This window comes from Lutra lutra, chromosome 3 (assembly GCF_902655055.1).
Source record: "Lutra lutra chromosome 3, mLutLut1.2, whole genome shotgun sequence".
Classification (NCBI taxonomy): Eukaryota; Metazoa; Chordata; class Mammalia; order Carnivora; family Mustelidae; genus Lutra; species Lutra lutra.
This window is the reverse complement of record NC_062280.1, coordinates 155,401,743-155,427,879: the sequence shown is the minus strand read 5'-3', so window position 1 is coordinate 155,427,879 and position 26,137 is coordinate 155,401,743. Positions and strand designations below refer to the sequence as shown.

The 26,137-nt window shown below is 34.2% G+C and overlaps 1 protein-coding gene across 6 annotated transcripts in view; it reads right to left on the bottom strand.

Moving 5' to 3' along the window:
• The window catches only part of TDRD3 (tudor domain containing 3), a 160,403-nt gene that overhangs the window by 17,159 nt on the left and 117,107 nt on the right, over window positions 1–26,137 (bottom strand). For 3 of the 6 annotated variants that reach the window (XM_047720096.1, XM_047720097.1, XM_047720103.1), the window contains 3 exons: window positions 24,002–24,852; window positions 18,555–18,680; window positions 6,885–6,970 (listed from right to left, as the gene is read on the bottom strand). In XM_047720096.1, the coding sequence (XP_047576052.1) occupies window positions 6,885–6,970; window positions 18,555–18,680; window positions 24,002–24,852 (1,063 nt within the window). Of the gene's footprint in view, window positions 1–6,884; window positions 6,971–16,052; window positions 17,021–18,554; window positions 18,681–24,001; window positions 24,853–26,137 lie in introns of those variants that run through there. The other 3 variants (XM_047720099.1, XM_047720098.1, XM_047720100.1) reach the window with 2 other exon arrangements.

The following is a 26,137-nucleotide window of genomic DNA, read 5'->3' as shown; positions in this document are numbered from 1 at the left end:
GAGAGTTAATTCAAAGAAAAAGATGGTGCAAAGAAGCAGTTTGGGTTTCCTTCCAAGAGAGAGAATTTGGGATGCATGCCCAACTCTTGGTTTGAAAGTTCCAATCAACAGCTGCTGGTGTTGCAGTCCAGGGTCAGCAAACATCACTTTGAAAAGATGGACAATAAGGGAAGCTGCTCTTACCAAAGTCTTGAAAGAAAACTAAAGAAGTGGAATCAACATTAATTAAGAATCTATGTGCCAGGCATTTCAATTATTCAATGACTGAATAAAATGTTTATTCAGCAGCTACTATGAACTTTTCAGCAACTCTACAAAATTGCATATTTTTATTGCTATTTTTCAGAGGACGAGAAAAAAGTGAGGTTAAAAAAGGATTATATGTCTTGCCCAGGTTATGTTGCTCTTTCCACACATCCCAGTGGATGCTGAAGGAGAGGATTAGATTGATCATGGGAAACTCTTGGAGGCTTATAGAAATAGATCCAGATCAAGTGTTTTCCACCTCACTTGCATTTTAAACACATCATGAAATTTATAACGTAGGTATAATAACATTTAGGTGCTACCTTTCTTGCTGTAGAATAAATTATCCATAATGCTAGCTACTCTGCAGGGCTCAATTGAGGGAACAAACGGCCCTGAGATGGCTATCCTCTGCGTAAACAGCCACTATACTTTAAATGAATTAATGTAAGTAAAGAGCTTAGAATAACATCTGCTGCAAAATTAAGTGTTCAATAAAATGCGCTATTATTACTACTTCATAAATGTAAAGTTCTATTCTTTACAATGTCACGTAAAACATAAACAGTTTTTTTCCCACTGGTTTGAGTCAAGCGATTTGATTGTATTATCCTAGTGAATTACAGAGGTTGAAAACCTAACACCCAATGCTAAATGAGCCTTTGGATGGCACTTTACATTTCCAAAGTGATTTTTAAGTTAATGGTATTAATAACCAATGTGATATAAAAGAGAGGCTAAGAAATCTGGTCAATTAGCAACATGTTCATTTTTCTTCCTATTAAGACAGAACCCAGAGACAATCATCTTTACTGGGGCAAATCTTACTAGCTTACCAAATATAGTAATTGTCTTTACAAAATTCATCCAAGTTAATGTTCCCCATCTTGGTATCTATGGACAAGGAGCATTAACTCCCCAGAGAACATGACTCCTAAGAAGGAAAGTATAATAAAGCAGTAAAATGTACCAATACAAACTATTACATGTTCCAAGATATTTATCCTCAGAAGCTTAGGTGAACACAAATCATTCTGTCGTATACTTGACCGTCAATGTCCTAACTTTACCTAAAACCTTAGAGCTATAATATATTTTAAACAAGGGATATTCTTTAATTTCATAATTTGATAAACTTCACAATATTGTTATGTTTCTCTAGTGTTATCACATTCAGCAACACAAACTTAGAGAGACACTATTTTTCTTTTTTCTTTTTTTCTTTCAAGATTTTATTTAAATGCAAGATAGTTCACATATAGTGTAGTATTAGTTTTGGGGATAGAATTTAGTGATTCAGCAGTTGCATATAACACCCAGTGCTCATTACATTAAGTGTCCTCCTTAATGCCCATAACCCAGTTACCCCATCCCCCCACACAACTCCCCTCCAGCAACCCTGTTTGTTCCCTATATTTGAGGCTCTTATGATTTGCCTCCTTCGAGACACTATTTTTTTAAGTGCTCTCTGGAATCTGGGAGAGTCTATATATTGTTTAGGCTCTTTTTAAAAACTTTATCAATAGTGTGGTGCGGTATGTCCATGATGGGCCATCCCCTTCAATGCCAGAACAAGAATATTCCATGGTAGTTAATAAGTTGACTCTATAATCACAAAGAGCATATGTTCTTAACAGGATTACCTAGTTTCTTATTTAGATTTTGTTTTATATTTTCATAGCTAGTAGGGGAAAATTCTTTATAAGTGTCATGCAAAAATTATGAAGAGCATTAAAAAAAAGTCCTCATTTAAAACTGTGTTGGTGTTAGGAAAATCTCTCTCCATGAATAGGTCAGGAATAGATGGATAGATCACAGATAAATGAGGTCTCATGAGATTAAATTTTTTTTCTTTTATTTTCTACCTTATTTGTTCTCTAAATGAAAAATTTAGTAACTATCACAGCTTTTTAAACACTGATATCTTTCATGTGTTTCCATGTGTACACACACACACACACACACACACACACACACACACACACACATCTTAGAATGTTCAAGTACCTACTTAACATTTTTATCTATTTAATACATTACTACCTGGCATGAAGATGAGTTCAAGAAGCCTGAAACCTTGGTAATAGTCCTAGGATTATATTAATGCTAACGGTTTACGCATAAATGCCCATCTTCACAGAGCATTTTCCAATACTGAATTTCGCTGAAGTCGTAGGGCAATAATATAGTCATTACGTTTATGCAGACTTTCAAATATCAGATTCCTAGTGAGAACCTCTACCGAAAACTGGCTAGGAGTTAACTATTAGCTTCTGCTTAATAAACATGGAGAGTTCTCATTTGTATATCCATTTAAACTTCTCTAGTAGCTACTAAAAGACTAGAAACTGAGAGTGAACTGTCATAGTATGCTTTACACATGATTTTTACTAAGGGTTGAAAATTATTGCTGTGAAAATACACTCTTGATCAACTCCCTCTGCCATGTTCCTGGGCGGTTTCTAAATCTTTATTTTATTCTTAAAAATTCCTTTCCAATTCTTGACCTCATTATTTTCAACTGATAACCTGCTTTTACTTCACAGAGAAGAGAGTTCATTAGAATTATCCAGCTTCCTTCCCTGAAACCCAACAATTTAACCTCACCACATCTACACTCACTTCTCTCTCCTCCTCTCCCTAGTGTTCCTCAAATACCCAGTCACATGTGAGTGTGCCCCACTTTCTTATCATGGCCTGGATTTTTAAAAATCTTTACTCCTATTATTACGACCTCTCCTTCTCTCTTTGCTTTGCTATGCCTTTGATGTAAACAGGCTTGGGTTTTTACCCTGAGTTCTTTTACTCTTTATTCTCATCCTCTATCCTTTTTATCTTCACAACCAAGATCTTAAAAGTAGCCTACACTTCATTTTCTTATTTCCCACTCATTCTCAAGAAACCATAAGTTGCGATACACATGGAACAATCCACTGGAAATGCATTCTACAGCTACCAGTCACCTACTGATAGCCAAATCCAACAGGTGCTTTCCAGTTCTTCTCTTTCCTGATGTTTCCAGCACTAGATATTATGTATTCAGCACCCATTCCTGCTGTCCTCCTGGCTACACCTTCTCAGTGTCCCTTCCCACTGCTTAACTGTGAAATTCCCCAGGAGTCTGACCCCAGTCCTTGTCTTTTTCTTTTTGCACATTTTCTCTAGGCAGTCTCACCCATACTCTTTATTTTCGCCTAAATTCTGATGACTCCCAGGTCCTCACCTCTCGCCTTAACTATTGTAATAACTGGTCCCATGCTCTCTGCTTTCACTGAAACCCATTTTCTAGGCTAGGGCAATAATCTCTCTCTCTTTAAGATTTTATTTATTTGAGAGAGAGAGAGCAGTGGGTGGGCGGTGGGGGAAGCAAGGGGAGAGGGAGAAGCAGACTCTCTGTTGAGCAGGGAGCCCGATGTGATTGTGGGGCTCCATCCCAGAACCCTGAGATCATGACCTGAGCTGAAGGCAGATGCTTAATTGACTGAGCCACCCAGGTGCCCCAGGGCAATAATCTCTTAAAGCAAAGATCACATTATGACACACTCTGCTGAAAATCTTTCAGCAGTCCCTATTCTGAGGGATAAAATTCCAACTTCTTACCATAACCCACCTTCCTCTTCACCCTTTGGCCCCACCTGCCTTTTCAGCCTCATCTATTGACATTAATACATAGACCTGTTCTGTTGCCAATATACCTCGCTCTACTGTGCCCTCTAGAATTTCCCTGACTTCATCCTTTTCTTACTTTCCTCCCCTTTTCCCCAAGCTAAGTCCTAAATACTCTTCAAGATTTCAAGACTCACATTAAACTTCAGTTATCCAGATATAACAAATATTTGCTGAGGGTGCCTTATTTTCCAGGTACTGTTCTGAATGCTGAATTATTAAGCTGATACAAGGTACCTACCTGTTCTCAAACGGATTTAATCTAGGGGTTGGAGGCTGGAGCAAGATATGCAGAAAATAAAGCAGGGCAAAGGGGCTAGAGAAATTGTGTGATGGCACACTGCTGTTTTATAATCGGATAATCAGGGAGGGCCTTGATTCCTCCATGAGTCAGTTCCAGACTGAGTTAGGTAGCTCTTGTGCTCTGCTCATATAAACAGATGCTGGCTTACTTCCCAGGCTCCTCTGCTAGTCCAGGACTCCTTGAGAGCAGAGACTGCTCATCTATGCATTTCTGTTGTCTAGCACATAATCATTCTGAGGACATGTACCCAGCACTGTTCTGGGTGGAGGGGTAAAGCTACATAATAAGTGCTCGAAAAAACAATGTTTGGAATAGACTGATACATATTTGAAATAACAGGAGAACCTCAAATATAAAAATTTCACTTTATACTTAATATTTCAATAATATATCAATACTAAGACAGGGACAAAGAGTTAAACAAAATAGTAACATATTCCTGAAACGATGCATGGTAGGGAAGTACAAATTAAAGAAACATTTCATAGGAGAAATGTATTTTGCTCTGTATTTTAAAGCACTTGGAACAGACTAAATTCTAAGGTGTGTAAGAATTTTGGAAACAGTATAATTAAGGGAGAATTTTGCAAGGAATTGGGAAATAGGTTGTATGTATAGAGTGAAAGTAGGTGATAAGACTGTATAGGTAACTCTATTTGTTTAGTTGTGGGAGTATTTCATTTACTAATGATAGATAGGAACAAGATTAAGGCTAATGGTATTTTATCACGAAAAACCATAATCATGTTGCTGTTAACCTCACTGAAAGCAAAGGCAAATTAAAAACTGAAAGGTGATGTTTTATCTTATCTTTTTCCTCCTATATTTTCAGATCCTTTTTGTAAATTTTTGGCATTTTTTTAAGACTAAAACTCCCTAATTATGATCAACTTTCTTCTTGCTAATTTTATTTTGCTTGGTTTTACTTTTAAATAAAAAATGTAACTCAAAATTACAGAAAGTATATAAAATTGAAAAAAAAGTATGTATACACACACTTAGAGTATACATACTTCTACTACACTAAACCACTTCACCTTCAAAACTATACATTGTTTTTATTCACTCATCATAAATATTTCCATTGATATTACAGCCTTCATAATGATCTTTCACCACAGCTGTAAAATATTTCATCCAGCAGATGGAAGATCACTTATTTTACCATTCTCTTATTGTTAGGCATTTAGGTAACAATGTTGTAATGATTATCTCTTAGCAATTAGTTTATTTCCTTTGCTCTTTCCCTAGGAGAGATTAACAACTGTGGGATTATTGGTTTAAAGGGTATGAACACTTTTAAGGTTTTGGGAAAAAATCAGAAGGATCACATCAATTTATACTGCCATCACCAATGTATAAAAGTACTCACATCACTGCATCCTTGCCAGTATGAGAATTATCTAATTTTTTCCCATTCACTCATACATTTAACACTGTACTTAATTGTTTCAATTTGCATTTGAATACTACTAGAGTTCAATATTTCTAATTTTTAGTTATGAAAGATGACACTGCTACTTCAGCAAGAAACCATATTGAGCATAAGTCAATGGTTCAAGACCGTAAAAATAAAATAAAATAAAAATGTTTAAGTTAATTTAATCATGGCATGATTAACTGTTATTGTGCTCCATGATAATTAGGCATTAATGGCAAGCAGTTCATGTAAGTGGCTATTATTACTATTATTTACACATAGCCAGATCAAGCATTCTTAGATTCAGGGAGGGCTGGACCAAGTAGGGATATAAGGGTTTTTTTAGGCCCCCATAAAGATCCCTTGATCTGGAACCAGATGTGACCCAGAAGGCAAGTTCTCTTTCTTCCTTAGCTCAACAAAGCCTCTATAAACCAAGCACTCAGTAAAGATCACAGGCACTATAAACATAGTCTGGCTGAAGGTAGACTAGAACTTACTTTATTGACAAGCAAAGATGAGGCCCAGTCAGATATAACTCAAAGAGCTGACCAAAGAAATGCCCATTAAATCTCTTGTCTCTTCTTTCTATGATTATTCCTCAAGCTAAGGATTTAGGTTTTCAGCGAGACTTCTGAAGAACTTTTAAATCCTGAATTATTTCCATCTCCTTTCCCATAGAGAAAAAGAAAGGACCAGAGGCTCAACATATTCCCATTTTCCCAATCAACCTTATTAACTTATGCAGGTGGGATCTGGGTAACAGGATTTAAAGGACTTCCCTCTGCCAAAAACCCTTCTCTCTAACACTGTCTGAATGCCCATGCATTAGATTCTTGATGTTTCCAAGCACATAATTCTGGGAAAATTAGAGAAAGTTAGGTGTGTGAAGGGTAAGAAGGGGTAACAGTAACCCACACTTCACTGTGAAATTAATTTAACTAGACTGATTTTATGTTCTTAGAATACTTTACTCTGAAGCATGCAGAGGACAGGAATAAGAATTCCAATATGGAGAGGACGTAGTGAGAAGCAAAACGAATTAAGTCATTTTGAGGTTGCTTAAAAAATAACATAGCTGAGGACAGTATACTATAGAATAGGGAAAAAGGTCAAGCTTTTGATAATAGAAATGTATGTTTCCATACACCTTGGGAGTTTACAAAGCCCATTACCATTGACCATACTACTTAATCCTCAGAACAACCCTGTACTGAAACTGAGACCCAGAGATATTAAGTAACTTACCCAAAGTCACATAGGTAGTAAGTGGCAGAGCCGGGACTCGACCCAGGTCTTCTGATTCCTCCTGTGCATTTCCAGCTCCCCTGGAGCTGAAGCAGGGGCAGAAAGGGAGGTGGAAGTAATTTGCCCAAGACCAGCCTTGCCCTCTCCCCTTCTTTTAAAGGCCAAGCAGAGCAGACGTTTAACTCTTGCAGTGACCCCTTTTTATCAAATTCTCTCAGGATATAGCACACAGAAATCTGAAAATGTATCTCAGCCTTGGGCTCAAGAATGGCAGTAAGTAGTAAATGATGTCAGAAGTAATTTTGGCAGTACTTTGCCACTGATGTGAAATTTACTGGAATCTCAAAGTATAGTAACTCTCATTTCAGAAAGCAAAACTTATTTTTATAAGTGAAATTATTTAAAGCAGTATGTTTGAAATTTTTTGTTTAGCAGTTTCAGTCACACCTTTCAAATTATGCCATTATAAATATTATTCTGAAAAATATCGAAGAACCAAGATTCCACTTCTACATTTAACCTACTCTACGGCTATTTTTGTTTACCTTAATGATCACTGATTATTTTCACTAAGGCAATTAAAATCATTAGAATGGAGAGAATATTCAGTCTTTTTATAGCCAATTTTAAGTATTTTCAACAAATTAATAGGAAAGTGTATCATCTTCTTGAGATGTAAGTCTTATGTTCATTTCTAAATTATATCTAAAATGTTCCTAATGTAGCCTTTTATAATTAATTTTCTATGACAAAATTTAGAGTTTTCAGTCTCCAATTTCTTGAATAGTTCCTTAATTTTTCTTAGGGAATTATATATTTTAATTTCTGATCTCAATTACTTACATTTCTAATACATTTTAAACACATTCAGTGAGAAATTTTTCTCTTCTTTGCTTATTTCCTAAGAATACAAGGATACAACTTAAATCAACTGGGCACATTGATAACAACTTTTTACCATTTCTAGATGTTTTTGTACTCAGCTCCAGTACATCTCAGTCCCTAACAGTCTTTGCATTTATGAGAACTACTATCAGTAGGGCTAAGTGTTAAATAAGCACCAGTTATAATCAGGGATTATAAAAGATCAACCAGCAGTATCAGTTTATTTGTGGTCAAAGCTTTTAGAGGCTTTTTGAACTTGAAAAGATGCCCTATGCAACCAGACTTCATTTGAGGAATCAGTCTTGTCTGAGATGGAACAGACCCAACCTAATATAATAGTAAAAAGCCACGTGAAACCTTTAAGATTAATAAAAAGGCAAATATTCGACATAAAAACAAAAAAGGAAGAGGACAAGGAGGAGGAGTCTGGATAAGGAGGAAAAAGAAAAGAAGAGAAGGGGAACAAAACAGAAGAGAAAAAAATGCTTACCTAGAATAAACAAAAAATTTTGAATAAGTACTAACACTCTCAAACTCTTGATATGCCTCCCTTTTCCCCTCGCTTTAAGATTTCAATTCCATATTTAAAAAATTTAATTGTTTTGCATACTCATGGTCAAATTCAGGAATTCCTAATAATATTTGTATTCTCTGATCATTTTATGAGGTAAAAAAAGGTATTTTTTCCATGTTATTTTCAGCCTTATTTACATAAGTCTCTTTAAGATAAAGGATCATTATATTCTCTCAGATCATTCATTAAATAGTACTAAAAGTGGTTACCAACATTAAAAAAAAACACAAGTCCATACATTTTAAAATTTGAACCATACAGAAACAGAATTAAACTGACTCCTAATATCTTACTTTGTATAATAAGTTCATATCTTATCTTATCCTAATATCTTACTCTGTATAATAAGTTAAGCACGACCAAGAGGGCTTACCCTAATTTCTTAATCACATGATCTGGGGGAAAATGAGCATACTTCAGGCAAGATAAAAATGCCAGTAAGAGGTCATTATAAAGTTAATACTAGTTTTGGGAAGTCAATGTTAGCTTTCCCAACTTACTTCCTTCTCGTTATCCTATTCTTTTAATGTGCATAACAAAACTGTAATGAAGAACCATGCCACCAATGGTTCCCAGACTGGAACAATCTCAGTCTGATGGAGGCCTTATTAATATTTATTAGGTGGCTTCTGGAAGGAAAGAAATATATATCTTCTACTCTTATATCTTTTTAATCCTTGGGTATACAGGGCAATCTGTTGTCCAAAATAGCTTTGCTACAAAAAGCATCAGAGAATATTTATTGAAAAACTATCCTATTAAACTGTTATGCTCGGGTTTGATGTCTGATGAAGGACTCTTCAGTAATAAAGGTGACCACCAGAACTACATAAATCATTCAACACATAATTTCTGACCTCCTTCCACTGTTTTAGTTACCAGGCCACTTCATGTGCTCACTGAAAGCTCTAATCCCTTCAAGCTCTAAAAGTCCTGGTACTTACAGTATGTATCTACCCCTTTATTTATAGAGTTCCTATGCACTCCCACTAGCTATTACCCAACCACAAATTCTGCCCTTGCTTATAAGTACCTGAAAAGGGCAGGTTTCTTAAAATAAGAATTAAAAAAAAAATAGAGTTTTTGTCCCTCCAGATCACTCAGGTGAGCTCTGGAATTATATCCAAGATTATCAATTCATCTAACGTAATTGCTGGTACCAGGAAAACAAGAACAGAAGATCAAGAGCAGTAAAATATAAGAGGCTGCTTATTTTCTAGGAGGTTTTTAACAAGCTTTTAACTAATTAAAACAATATTACTGAAAAGCTTTAGGACATACCAGCATATTAGTAAAAAAGCAATATAAATGTTGAAACAAAATAGAATTTTTAGTCTTTTAGGATTCTCCTTCATTTAAGAATGTTCACTTACCCAGTGGAATTAACCTGCTTTGACACTTTCTTTTGAAATGTCATCTTAACAAAAAAAGGGATTTCACATTTTACCTTAGACTAGTTTATTGGAGAATAACAAATACAAAACCCAAGTAAATGGTGAAAATGCATTATTGCTGGAACATGTAAATATCATGTGGGTTATTAGGTGAGAATTATAGAGAAGGACAGCAATATTATAAAAGCTATAATGGTAGTCTTCACAAATGACAATTTCTAAAAGTTAATAAATAGACGTTTTCAGAATCAGAGTTAAGCTAATATAAAATTAAAAGACCACTGAGTTACGTATTTGTAACATAAGATCTCAATTTTATTTTTATGTAATAAAACACTATTACTAATGACACAAGGACTTAGAAGGAATATATTCTGTCCTCTATTTCAGGAATATATTCTGTCCTCTATTCAAAGAAAGGTTAAGAATCTAAAAACATGTTTGAGGATAAAATTGTCTTTTATATATTTAGTCTCTATTTGTAACACAAAAATTGAATATTATGTTACTAATAAGATGTTTGGAACATCTAAAACAATATATTTAAACATAAATCTTCATCCTATCTTAGAGCTGGGAAATTTGAAAACTAGAAGGAAAGTAACAAGACAGCTAAGATCTTTTCTAAAATATATCCCATAGACTTTCTGTCACAGGTTAAAAAACAAACAAACAAACAAACAAACAAGACCCCACAGAACTCCATGAGCAAATAGGTTTGTGAAGCAATATACACTACTTCTCTCTCTTAGATATTAAAATATATATCACTGGTATGAATGTTAAACAGTAATTTCTAAATAAAAATAATCAAAAATAAGAGCATTCAAAGCTAATAAACATAAGCTCATAGATCTAATAAGTGATTTAGCAAGGTTGCAGGATAACTACAAATCACTGAGGAAGGAAATTATAGAAGACCTAAACAAACGGAAAAAAAACAAAATAAAATACATATTGTCTTGATAAGTCCCATAATAAAAAAACAAACTTAATTTTCTTTAACCCAGCATTTTCCAAATTTATTTAACCAGAAAGTGGAACTAATGTTCTTAGAACACACTTCAGAAAATCCTGAGCTAAATGAACTAGACATTTAAAAATATACACAAAAAATTAGTGACTTTTGTGTATTCTTATCGTGGTTTAAGTTGCTTAAGTAGAGCCTCTTCAATTATGTTTACTCTTTTTTTTTTTTTTTTTTGAAGATTTTAGCGAGAGAGGGAACACAAGCAGGGGGAGTGGGAGAGGGAGAAGCAAGTTTCCCACTTAGCAGAGAGCCCAATGTGGGGCTCCATCCCAGGACCCCAGGATCATGACCTGAGCCCTGAGACAGATGCTTAACGACTGAGCCACTGAAGCACCTCCAATTATGTTTATTCTTAATAAACTATATGGGTTTCTTTTTTTTTTTTTTTAAAGATTTTATTTATTTGACAGAGATCACAAGTAGGCAGAGAGGCAGGCAGAGAGAGAGGAGGAAGCAGGTTCCCTGCTGAGCAGAGAGCCCGATGTGGGGCTTGATCCCAGGACCCTGAGATCATGACCTGAGCTGAAGGCAGAGGATATATGGGTTTCTTTTTAAGGCAAATAAAATGTACTCACTGTTGTAGTACTTCCATTTCCCTTCTGAATGGAGCTCTCAGTCAATGACAGGTTGCTAAGGGAGTTATTTCAAACCAAGGTGTAAAACTCTTGCTAGTAGTTCTCAAGTTTAAAAGAATTGGAAGCTCTATAACAATGGAGTATTTCTCTCAAGGAGACAAATCAACTCCACTCTTTCCTAGAGGTGTGACAGTGAAGCCTATTGCTCATGATTCTAGAATAAATAGTACATGTCCAGTAAAGTTCAGAAAATTAAGATCAGGAGGAAGGGTAGTCCATATACATCAAAAGATACCACCTTCTTCTAAAGGTAAAAAAAAGCCAAGAGGATACAAGGCTGTTTTGGAAATAGAGTGAAAGCAGAGAGATATGACTAATAAATGAGATGGCCAAAGTTAAGAATATAGAAAAACAGTATTAAGTAGAGACACAAGATGACCATGTAAAATTAACAAAGAGAATCAACAACTGACAACTGACTATGGTATGCAGTCAAATATGTATCCTAAGTCCCCTTGTAGCCAGTCACCATCAGGGTTCACAATCACTGACTTCAGAGGAGATGTGCTGCGGGCTCCATCTGAAAGTGAATGAAGTCTGTGGCACAATGAGCAATATTCTTTTTCTGTTTTTTTAGGTGCAGATGGAAGAGGGTCAGAAATTTACTTGAAACTACAATAGAACTGAGTGCATTTTTAAAATTCAAGAATGCCCCTTCAGATTTATAAAAATCTTTAAAATACACTGACATGAGTGTCTAGTCAAGGTACATGCCCAATGGAAAGGTGACATATTTGGAAACAGAGAAATAAAACCAAACAAAAATATTCCTCAAATTCATTTATTTTACTACTTTATTTCCTGTGCAGTGAGTATATTAGCAAGTCTTTTGCATTATATGTAAAGGAATGGTAAAATTCAGTGCAGTTTGAAATTACAGTTTTAAAAGCCCTGGTTAGTAAAGTAAATGAAAAAACAAAAATTTACACTTAGAAGAAAGCAAGGCTTGAGCCTACTTAATCAAAAAAGTCAAAGGAAAAATACTTCACCTGACAATCCCATCACCCTTCAGCTAAAGGTCTCACCCATGATGCCTCCTTATGACTACTTTGAAGGAAAAAGTAAATCATATAATATTCAGTATAAATCTAAAGCATCATGGATTCAATTCCTAATTAGCCAACATCATAATTCAGGGTTCCACACTTTAGGTTGCTATTAATAAAGGTGAGACTTAGAAAAGATTAACATACTATCTACTGGCATTCACTTATACAAAAAGAAAATGTTGCAGATTTTTCAGTTACGCTAACTTGATTCTTAATATTCAAATAATTTAAGGCTTGAATTGTTTTATGAATTATAATTAAAGTTAGAAACAAAATCATAGTATGACTATAGTAACTTTAAAAAAGACAGCACATCGGGGCACCTGGGTGGCTCAGTGGGTTAAGCCTCTGCTTTCGATTCGGCTCAGGTCATGATCCCAGGACCCTGAGATCGAGCCCCGCATTGGGCTCTCTGCTCAGCAGGGAGCCTGCTTTCCTACCTCTCTCTCTGCCTGCCTCTCTGCCTACTTGTGATCTCTGTCTGTCAAATAAATTAAAAAAAAAAAAAAAGACAGCACATCTTCGGTAATATCCTGACATGTTACTTCACTTTGGAAGTTATTTCACCTTTGGAAAAAGTAACATGAAATAATAATATAATCTGTACATTCATTGCTCAATAAAGAACAACTCAGATTACCCAGAAATCTTTTAAAGATGTTTTGATATATATAGTTCCTTTGAGTAGATCACAATATATTAAGTTATCAAATAGCAAAATTCAAACAATACCTTTTTACAGGCTCTTAAAATTATTAGCTAGCATATTATTCTCTTAGTATTAATTTAAATGGTGAAATAAAATGTCTCTATTGAATAATAGAGCAGGGTCAAAACTAGATGTCAACATTTTCATAATAATCTGTTAGGTTTGGTTATCACAAATGAAATATGGGCTTCAGGGGGTAGATACCAACAGTATTAAGTTGACATATCTATGCATATGGCATGCATTTATAAATGAATAATCTTTCCCTCTATGTGAGCAGCTCTCATATCTCCAGTAAAGTCCTGCATATTCTACTACCTCCAGTGGGAATTGTGAAAGGCTGGGTCACTGATGAAGAAATAAAGGCTATCAAATACAACCAAACTTTATTAAATCAAAACTTGGAAGATATTGCATGGAATCCCCAAATTCCATCATTTGTGATTTGAAAATTATGTTCTTAAATGGGGCTAAGCTAGCTGTACAGTTTCATTCTGATTAATTCTGTTTACACCACAACAAAACAAAACAGAACACAATGAGTTCTGCCCATATGACAATGTTTGAAAGGAAAGTTTCCTGAGATAGGTCTGGTGGAAAAAAATGTATTTCAGTGTTTCAGTGACCTTAATCAACTTACGCTTTTAGTGCAGAAATTTAAGTATGGTAAATTACACCCACTATTTATTTAAGAATTATCAGCAAGAATGAAAAACCTGGACTATGATCAAATATGTGCTTGTACTTTTTATTGGATACTAATTAGCAGAACCTCACTGTATTCTAATTTTCCTTTGAAGTTAATGATTTCTATAACAATTGTCCTCTTTTTGATATCTATTATGATCTTTTGATATCAAATACAAACTAGTTATAGCCTAACTTTATCACTACATCATTAAAATTATTAACATGACCTTGTTCTAATACATTTAGGATCCATTTTAACTCATTAATTTATGTATCATAACTCTCAATCTCCTTCCTCATTAAATAGGTTAGGGCTTTTTTGATTATATGTTTCTTTTTAATATTTTTATTAGTGATAGAATAATTTATAGTTTTTTGTGAACATCATTTGAATTTAAAAAGATAACTTTCAAATGTGCTCCAAGGATGTCATTATAAAATATTTGTGCAAAGTTACTTCAAAAGTAAAACCTGAGATAGCTTCTTTTGTAAAGTATACCAAAACTGAAAAAAATATATATGTATCATAATTCTTAAAAAAAAAAAAGAACCCAAACCATCCTAAAAACAAATTTTACTTTTTAAATAGATGAGAACTTTTAAAATAGAAAAAAATCATTAAGTCATACTTTTTTCTTCCACATTAATTTTATATTCAAACTAAGGTGGAATAAAGACCTAAACATTATTTAAATTACAACTTCAGGAAACAAGATTTTTCCACTTGTACTTTATCTTAAAGCTTCAAGAAGAAATAAAAAAGACCCTCATGAGATATTTGTTTGTTTCATGTAACTGGAACTATAACTTTCTTCTAACTTTGTGCGGTGCACACGGATTTTTGTGTGTTTTGTGCACTAACATATATCCGTCACCTAGAGCAATGCAGCACCTAATAGATGTACAATTAATATTTGTTGAATAGATGAAAACGGAAAAACATTTAAAATAGGATGATCATCTAAAAGGCAATAACAATCCATCTGTCTAAAATTACTGCCTAAGATGGTGTTAAGGCCTTAGAACTAAGCATTATCTACATAATCACAATTATTTTTGTTGAAACAATAGCTGAACCAGATCTTTTCCTGATATTAAGAAGTACTATGAATTTATAAAAAAAAGTTTAGAAACCAGCAAGTTCAAAAACATTTCTTGGGATATAAAAGCCTCCACAGAATCCGGGTCATAAAAATACTTGGAAAATCAAGACCTGACAAGTGTCTCTCCAGGGTTAGGAAAGCAATTCAGAAGCAACTACACTCTAAAAACACAAAAGGTTTGTCTCAGCAGCAGCGCCAGGGTATTTTACAGTAATTCCAAATTGCCTGTGGCATCTTTTTACTGGTTTCCCGGTATAGGCTTTAGAGTTAAAAGGAACCAATTTGGAAAGGGCCTGCAGGAAACACAAATAGCAATTTGCTCTGCTCCTAATGTTTTCTCAGTCATCAGACATAGAAAATAATGCACTTTTCTTCCTATATAATTTTACAAATAATACGAAACTCACTAATGCTTCATCTACTTTGGAAAATAAGGAAAATCGTATAATGTTTAAAGAACACTGGGGGAAAAAAGTGAGAGCATTCATCCAGTTAAGAAAAGTTATGAACCCCACACTATGTGGGATATTTGGAGAGCTCATTATAATAAAGACACTAAATTTAAAAGGTAATATTTAATGACAGCTAAAGAACCAGGTGAAATCTAGCTAGAACACAAAAAAATCAAGGATGACTTACCAAAAAGTTTACTGAATCATTTCGGAGGAAATAAAATATTTAATCATAATCAGAGCATATATTTTCACCATCTAAAATATCATCATTGATTATGTTCTGGAAATAAAAAGATGTATCCAAATGGAAAGGGAAAGTAAGTATTTAGTCTATAGAGCAAAGGTGAATAACTCCTAAACCTCATGAGAAAAATATTAACTCTTGGATTTAAAGTATTAAATTGATTTTTATTTTAATTTTCCATACGAGAGACTATGAACTTAGTCTCTGAGTCTCTTTAGATTTCATGCATTTTATTTAATGATTTATCCTTACGCCTTTAAGAGACAATACAGGCAACTGATTTCTATAAAAGCTTTTGGTTTATATGCAAGTTTTGGGGTTGTTTTTCCAGCAAACTATTAGAAAACTCTTTAATGAATGATCATTGCTACATTTAGGAAAATGATGTTCTTCCAAAATCTTACACCAATAACAAACACTTTAATAAAAGATACAATATAATACCACAATTAAAAATAGTGCAAGAGTTAAAAATTAAAAATTACACAGTCCATGGTGTGAGTGAACAACTGTGTTAAGGCTTCTAAAAACTTCACTGTACCTTTGCAGCCCTTTAATTTTTCTAGTAGGACTTGTCTATTAGCATTTTCTTCTTATTGATTTAGTGAATATTTGCTTTTGATTAATTTAAAACTTGTCACAATGAAAAAGTGCTCATAGACCCCAACATTAATACTCTCAGAGGCCAGGAGAACACAACGCTAACTCTACGTTAAATGTATTGACAACTGCATGCACTCTTTTTCTTCAGGGGCTTTTTATGGACATATGCACATACGTATTATTTTTAAAAATGGAGATGAATGAAGATGATGGTGACATCATCTGCATATCAAGGAGATGCTTCTACAAACTAAGTCAGTTATTCAAGGAGATAAAGAATGATCTTGTCCCCCCAAAAAATGTTTATGATGCAAAAATATCTGCTATGTTAATTTACGTAAAATCATAAAATATCAACAATCACAGGAGAGAAAAATACCAAAATCTTCAAAAGATTTAGTGATTCTATCCTGCTTCTTTCTGTAAAATACTTCAAGCATTTTACAAGATTTTTAAGCTGACTGCAAAAAAGTAAATTGGTAAAAAAATGGAATAAAGCATAGATGAATATTCACAAATGGGTAGAAAGAATATTAAAGTATTGCTGTGGTTCAGAATTGCTACATCTGATGTGACATCTGATAAAGTTATTGTCCAACTAAATTTACATGGACTTAAAATCAATGATAAAGCAATGAAGACTATCAAGGCGGGGAAAGGCAAACCCACTGACTGTAGAAAGAAAATTATCACTCAATACCCAACACCTTTGAATGGAAGAGCTACAGTGAGGAATGACAAATGTGCTCATCAGTTATGGCCACCCTGAAACAGAAAAAGGAAGTAGAAAAGAGGTAAAGTAAGGAAGCAAAATTTTTCTCTAGGGAGAAAAGAATAAAATCAATCTCTTATCAAATCCTTTAAAAAATTAAAAAAAAAACCTAAAGGTAAAAACTCTATTTTGACTCTTTGACTGTAATAGTTAAACACATTTGAAAGCACATTATGAACACCAAACCCGGACTCATCTTCTAGAAATACAGACTTAATAAATAATTATTTTTACCATCAAAATAAGATTAAGAGGTATTAACGGAAAAAAGAGAAAGAAAATAGCCAGTCATATGAGAATCAGAAGGGCAAAGATATGGTTACGTCAAGTTTCCCTAAGAAAAGAAAGACATAAATTAAGTACTGATGGTATTTCAGTCTTTTAGAGAAAAAGTGTCTAAACTTTAGACAATGAGAGTGAGGAGAAAGATCTCTTAATTAAATATATGAAACATTAGTAATATATTATAAAATATGAAATGATAAATTATCTAAAAAATGATAGTTTTTCTAGAATAAAAAGGTAAAGAATAAAGTTCCATGGCCCAAAGCATAATTACTGGTACTAGGCTTTTTGTTGTTGTTTTATTTCTCTTGAGGAGAAGGGATGGGGTAGGGGTAGATGACACTGAGGTGGTGACAAAAAAAATGTAAGAAGATCAAAACTAAACTAAAGTCAGCAAATGAGAAGACACTACATATTTCAATGATAAGGCTAATGTCTGAATAATACAATTTCATAGTATATTTTGATATTTTAGAGAAACAAACAAATTAGACTTCTAACGGTAAGTTTATTAACAGCTACCTATAAATTAGAGAAGGGAAATTAAAAAAAACTGTACGAAACTAATTTTAATATGCCTTACCCTCCTGATTTTCTTGAAATGTAGCTGAGAATCTACCTATACAAAGTCACATAAGTCCTTATATGAAATAGACTCCCATGAGGCCAATAGTTCTAAATTACATCATCAAGATTATCACAGAACTTTGACATACATTGGGCAACAAAATCAAATAATTATTAAACAGATACTATAGTCAATCTGTACATACACATATGTAAATATATATGTAGTACATGCAGCACAACTTTATGTATAATTTAAAGTGTTTTTCTTAATTTGATATGTAACTAAAAAAATCAAGAATATACATGTATCCAACAGGGATTTAAATCTGACAACTGCTGCACATAATTTAGTCAAATTTAAAGGAACAAGCTAGGAAGGAACAAAATATGCACAAAAACTTGCAAACATAAAAAAGGGCACCTATTTCCAAAGCATAATATAACAAAGCATTACACAAGAAAAGTTAATTCCAACGCGTTCACTTTTATTGTAGTTCACTTTTATTGTAATTCTAAAAAATTAGAATTTTATTTTAGGAGTAGCCAGTTTCAAGCAAATTCAAAATATTTTTTTCCACTGGCAAATTTTTTTTATTGCTATGACTAATCTTTTAGAGCTATGCATTTTCTTCAAAATAGCTTATGCCTCCGTACAGAATTTGGATCACGTACCCATGCCTCTGTCTGAATGGGCCTGACGTTGCTTAGTAGCACCTCTTCATAGTTTCCATAATCAATGAATTTAACAACCGCTGTCATACCTGAAGAATGGAGAGCTTCGACTTCTGCTCTGTAAAACTGAGGAGACAAAAACCAGTTTTAAATATGACAATCGATATTGTCTACAAAGGCAATATTTGATGGAAATGTAAATACTCAAAGTGTTATAATACAATGTGCATTTTTTTGAAAGCTCATTTTTTAAAATTAATTTTTAGTGAAATACATATATATTGTGAAATGATTACCATAGTAAGTTTAGTTAAAGTCCATCACCACACACAGTTACAAAAGCTTTTTTTCTTGAAAACTTTTAAGATCTACTCTCTAAGCAACTTTCAAATACATAATACTTGAAAGAAAATTTTTAAGGGAATAATATTTTTAAGAAAGAAAACTTACCTTTAGATAATCATAAGTTGTATAAAAAAAGGAAAGAAATTCTCTCAGCCATAGGAGTTCTGACATTAGTAAGATTTCAGGACAGAAGGAAGAGGGTCAGTAGAGAATATTCACATGTTAATAGGTATAAAAAGAACTAGTGTTATGTTTTGTTGTTAGCCAGTGAAGCCCTTTGACAACATTAGTAAGACAATTCTGAGTCCTGATCAGAAAATATAACTATGGAGCAATTTATGTAACAAACAGAAATATACTACAAAAATAAATCTCAAAGAAAAAGGTTCACTGCCACAGTCGCTGCAGGCAGCTGGGGTGAAGTAGGGATATCAGATAAGGAGTAATCACATTACTTAGAACCAGGATTTACAGGATTGGACACACTGCAAGAACAGACTACTTTATTTTATCAGTTTACCTTATGTAATTTGGTTCTAGGAACTAATTCACATTAACAAACTCACAAGGAACTGATTTGCATTACAATAACAATCAAATTTTTTTCCGTTAATGTAACTAGAAGTAGGTCAATTAACTAATTGAAGTACTTCTCTACCACAGGTCAACCCACTCAGGACCCAAATTATAGGTCTGAATGTTGCTTAGTGAAGAGAAAATGAAAACAAAAAACTATTTACTTTTAAGGACTATTTCTTTCAAACTATGGCAGTTGGATGCCCTAATTATAACACTACCTACTCTAACAGTATCTCTTCATAAGCTCACCAAAATAGAAAATGTTAAAGACAACAAATTCTTATTGTCTACATCCTAAAATACATTATCCTGACTATACCAGGGAAAAAATACCTGTTTTTACTGGTTAATGTCACAAAGGTTATTAAATTAATCTATAGTGTTTCTTTCCTAGGTCTGGATGCTGGCAAGTTTAGAGACACCATGCTGGAATTTTTCTTTTCTTTCTTTCTTTTTTTTTTCCCTCCCTTCCTTCCTTTTTTTCTTCCCTTTCTTTTCCCTTCCCTCCTCCTTTCCCCTCCCCTTCCCTTCTCCACCTCCTTCCCCTCCGGTCCCCTTTCCTCTCCTTTCCTTTCCTTTGGAATTTTTCTTATATTAGAGTTCTTGATATATGTTCACATCTATCTATCCCTCCTTTATTTCTTAACCTCACACTTCTGTGATCTGTGAATTGCTGTATTTCTGGATCTATGCTTCAATTGTAAGCTTCTCAGATAATTATGTCAGTTCTGGTAAGTTCAACAAACAAGAGTTATATCCGAGGAAAACAAATAAGTTGACATCCTTTTAGGAGCTTAAAGTCTAATAAAAACAACCTGCGGAAAAAATGCCTTCTATATAACATGGACTGCACTGTACTAATGGTGCAGTAATACTGCACTTAATAAGGCTGAGGAGTTTGGGAAGAACTTGCTGGAGCATATGACAATGGCTATAGTCTTCAAGGATGAAGAAGGTTTAGCTAAGTAAAAAAATTGAGGAGGGAGTTCCACAGAAAGTTAATGAGACATAAAATATGGAAATGAGTGCAGGAAACTGGAAAAAGTTTAAAGTTAATTATGGCATGATGTGAGAAGGGCCAACCAATAGGAAATCAGATGGGACAAGAAGATAAGGGCCAGCAGATGGGGATCTGTATGCATGCTATAGGCTAGATTTGTCCCACAGGTGACAGATTTTAACTAGAAAGAATGACATGGTATAAGACCAGGATCAGTGATAATAGTTTCAGTGACAAATTGAAGAAGAATAAGGTTTAAGACAAGAAAACCATTTTGGAGGTTGGTACAGTATTCCAGTTGAGAGGTCAGAAAAACTGAACTAATTATGACAGTGGAGAGAGAAGGAGAATTGTCCCAAATTCTCAAATCCTTCTATGGAAATAAAGGTTGAGAAAAGGCAAGATACTGTGAGAAATTTTTTAAATGATAGATTACACTAATTAGTTGATTATCCTCAATATTGCACTACAATGCAATTAAGATTACAGTTTCTTAACAACAGTTATAACTCATGTCTTTCTTAAATCTTTGTCTTGGTTGGTCTCTGGTTAGAAAATTGGAAAACTGATTATTCTTGACAAAACATTTAAAAGCTATCTTTTAAATTAGGTGTTTTCAGAAGACAAGTAATCCCATCTCTTTCAAAGGGTGAATATTATTTAAGGGTGTAATTTTAGAGAGCCCACAGTTGCTCACTCTAAAATAAAAGTACACATCCAGTTAAAACCAAAATAGTCACCCTAGATCATCCAATTATTCTAAGAATACTCTAAAAGATCAAAACATTTTGGGAATTGTTAGGTACTCTCTTTCACAAACTATATGCCATTATATTAAATATATTTAGAAAAGGCAACAGATGAATTCAGTATTATTTGATTTTTTGAGGTAACTAGTTAAAACTAAAGCTTTATTAATAATTTTATCATGTATTTGAAGAAATTAGGGTAATAGCATAGTCAGAACTATCTGATATGTCCCAAGTACCTGACACTTAGCAGCTACTCAACTACAGTTTACTCAATATTTGTTGAAGAACTTATCTGTTGAGTCTAATATCTGAGTATATGTAGGTCTGTTATTATTCTCTATTACTTACTTCTCATTCATTTTCTCTCTCTGCATTTTTAACCACACCTCCTAATTTTTTATAGGATATCACACACTGCAGATGAAATACAGAAGAGATTCTAGAAAATGTTATTTTTCACAAAAAGAATATTATATTTTCTTTTGGCAGCAGAGTACAAATAGATATCCTTGAGCCTGTAAATCACTGGTTTTAGGCTTTGAAATGGCTTGTTGGTATTAGTTTTGCACTTACTACTAGGGCATGATCTTTGTGCGATTTCAATAGAAAGCATGAGTCATATACTAACCCTTTCAAAAGTTACTGAACTTGGAACTCCATTTACTCCCTCTGCTCATCAAGATCACCAATAATCTAACATTGTCCAATACAAAAAAAAATTTTCCATTCTCAGCTTAATCAAACTTTCACAGAAGCAACTGACACAAGTAGCCACTCCCTCTAAGATAGATACCATTAGCTCTATCAACCAACGCTAATTTCCAACTACTTTACCTTTACTTGCCTTTATCAAGAGGGAGAAATAGCTGAACATAAATAGTCTCCCACTACCTAAATCAAATAGTTCCTGTATGTTGGAAAGCGAGTAGCCTGAGTTGTAAGAATAAGAGTCTGGGTGGTGAAGATCACCTGTACTTGCTTTCCAGGCCTTCCTAACAGCAAGGGAAGAGCCAGTGAAATAGTTCCAACCAATGAGATTGTCTGACGGTATTTCTGGAATGGCTTCTGCTTTTCTTGAAGAAGAAGGGAGAAGAGGAAGAGGAGGAGGAGGAGAAGGAGGAGGAGGAGGCGGCGGCGGCAATGACGACACGCTAGTGCTGTCTCCTCCTCTCCTTCTAGCCTTGAATAAAAACTCAACAGTAAAAAAAAAAAAAAAAAAAAAAAAACAACAAAAAAAAAACTCAACAGTAGAGATGCTGCTTCTGGACAGATGCAATCCCACCTTCATACAAAAACCCTGCATGACTACGCCATCTAGTTATACCACCCTGTACCCTTCTCCTTGCTGTCATTGGGAAATACCTAACACCCTGCTTATGCTTCATCAGTCACTGAACACAAGAGGCCCTAGCTCCTGATCTCTGGCCCAACTGCATCCTTTTAAATGATCCAACCACATTCCCTAGCCTGAATTTCAGTTCCCTGAAAACTACAGTTAACTGCCTCCACTACTCCTTTTAGCCAAACACAAATACTCATGGGCACAGCCTTACCTTATCAACTGAAACTACCTATGAAATAGTTTTTTCAAATATTTTTTCTTTAACTTAATCCTCACATCCACCCAGTTCTCTCACACTATAACTCCTCTTTTTTGTTTTTTACTATGATCTTGCTGATATGTCCAGTTCCCTACCAATCTCCCTTTTTTCCAATATAAGTGCCCCCTTCAGAATTAACTAATTACAGGGTGTACAAGTAATTATGAAATCCCTCCATTTGGGGAGAAGCAGGGCTGCAGAGGAAAACTAGACAGACATAGCCCTGCCTCCAAGAAACTGAAAATTATGGTAAGAGAAAGAGCTTATCAATCCTAGAACCAAAACTAAAAATACTTACATACTGTGGTAAATTTTAGAAAGTGAACAAGGCACTGATTGAGAAAGACATCAGTGATAGAAGGAGGAAGGGGCAGGGTGAAGAAGGCTTCTCCAGGAATTGATCTTGGAGCCAAGCCTCAAGAACAAGAAAAATAGTTGGTAGAAGAGCATGTTGGACAGAAGGGAAAACACATGCAAAGGTCCTTCTTTCTGAAGGTCCCTCTTTCCACTTACCCCTCCTGTTCCCTTTTGGTGTTATCCCTCTCAGCCAGACTCTTATCTGCTCCACTGTATTCCTTCTTGACTTAGTATCTGTCTTTCCCTTCCCTTTCTCCATGATTTCTTGCTTTCTACTGTAGCCAGCATATAACATAGAACTAAAGAATGTTTAAATGATTGGCTTAATAATTATCATTAGTGTTAGCTAAATAATTAACCTTCCCGTTATTTTTTTAAGTAGGCCAATTGCATATTTTCTTCAATTTAAAAATGAAATCTGCAGGATTTAACTCTGTGTCACTCAACTCATTTTCTTCCTTGTGCATCAGTATAACTTTATTAGAAAGAAAAGTAAACATTGATAGTTCAGTTGATGATAAATGGAGTAACTGATCAACTTCACTTAATTACTTTTAAATACTGTTCTGATATACAATCTAAAATCAAACCTTACCTAACCAAATTTTGAGACCGATTCTCCCTAACCATTCATAAAAATATTAAATATTTTATTTTTCCTTTTATAAATTACCTGTCTATAAATCTTTCAAAGACTTTAAACAGTTATGGCCATAGAACAAAACTCACAGTCCCAAAGCATGGCCTTCTATACTCTCACTGGAATGTGACATTTAGTAATATTAGTATATGATAACTTCAGTGCATGCATACCTTGTTGTCTTCCCAGTAAAGTGCAAAACATTCGTCTCCAGGTTTCCACAATTTTGCATACTCCATAGGAATAGATGATTCCAGTACTTTTTCTGGTTTGATAGGCCCAGATCTTCTTTTGGGCCCACTACTGTAAAACACTTTATCATCATAGGGCGTAGCTGTGATGGGTCCTGTTGGCTTAATAGGTCCTACTCGCCGGCCCTTCAGTGGCATGTCTGTCTCTCCATTTGGAACACCAATGAAACTATTAGTTCGGACAGGATTCTGGAAATCAGTGTTTACATTAAAATGTTTTTCAATTTTTACACCACTGAAAGTTTCATTAGTTATTGTTCGTGGTTTCCTGTCATAAAAATGATCAGGATTTGCTGTTTGGTTTTCTCTTTTCCCACGTTTTTGAATATTATAATCAGTGGATTCTTGAGGAAGTGGGTTTTCTTTTGCCTCTGCATAGGACGGACCTTTTCCTGATCTGCTTTGCATAGAGTTATCCCTTTTTTTGAAAGCACCATCACTGTGCTGAGAACTTATAGGGTATGAAGTATCTTTAGTTCTGTCATATCTGGAATAGGGTCTATCACACTTGATTCTCTCTTCAGCCCATACTTCCGATCCTGAAGAAGTACTCGGTCTTTCAGAACCTCTGTTTCTAGGTAATCCACTGCCTTCTAAAACTGACTTTGAATTTTGGGTGTCTCTTTGAAAACGAGGAGGTTTCTCATTTCTTGGCTGTCTGGTATCATTTCGAGGAAGATATCTTGGTTGATTATTATCTTTTACTCCATTTTGCTCAGTATTTGACAATCTGTGTTGTCCCTGATGAAGCTGCTGCAGCTGTGATTTAGGTTCTGAAAAATAAAAGTTTATTATATATGTATTAAATGAAGGCTCTGCATTAGAACTGGATTACTTAAAAATATCTAACAATTGTTATGTTAATATGAATTATCAAGCTACTTATTCTACCATCTTCCACTACCTCCCCACCTCATTATCTTAATCCCTCTCTGCTTCCATTCTGGTAATTCATTTTCTGAGACATTAATGAAACAGAATTGCAAACTGCTAAGAAGCTGCTATGAAACTGTACAACTATTGCTCAACTCTTTCCCAAATTCCACTTCAATTTAAATACATAATGCTATCATTGTCTGTCAAGTTCTAGCCTCTGCAAAAATGTTACTCGTCAACTCTGTCTGGATCTGGAATTGTTACGTGTTCAGATTACAAATAGATATCCTACCATAGAAAAGAATAAATAATTTTTTTGACTTATCAAAGTAATTAAGAGCAGGTAATACTTGGAAATACAGAAAAAAAAAATGTCAAAAATATGAGTAAGCACAATACTGCAGATAATGTCTAACTAGTAACCCAAAGCAGAACATAGTAAATACATACTAATGGATAATTTACTGTCTATATTTCATGTAGTGATTTTTATTTTACTTCAATCTGTAACTTGTCATTTATACTTTCTTCATTGTTTCACACAGCATGTTTACAACCTCATTACCAAACATATTGACTGGCCTTTGGTGTACATGTCTTGTTTCTCTTGTCATATACAAACAAAGGTTACAGTATTTCTCAACAGTGGCCTACTGACATTTTGAGTGAGACGCTTTCCTGCTTTTTAAGAAAATTAACCTTTCTCATATCCAGGCACTAAATCCCAAAGCATCCTCCCTAGTCATACTGACGTCCAAAACTGTTTCCATACATTTTTAAACACCCACTGAAGGCAAAGGGTACCAGGTAAAATGTCTCAAATGACAGGAAAAAGAGAAGACCCTTAAAAGCTCCTGAGTGACAAAGTAAGTCACAAACTAAAGATAAAGACTCAAAATGGCAAGAAATTTCTCAATACAACCATTGGAAGCCAAAGCCAATCTAATAGGCTTTACATGTCTTTGAAATTAAAGGAAAATTATTCCCTAAGTACAATTCTATACCCAGCCAAATCACCTATTAATTTTGACAAAGAATACATATTTTTTCAAATATGTAAGATCTCAAAGAGTAGCCAAGACTATTTACAGAGATAATTTTTAAAAATCACCCTTTCTCAAGATCTGCTTTATAAATATTACATAAGTATCTTGTTTTTAACCACTGCAGTCAATATTATAT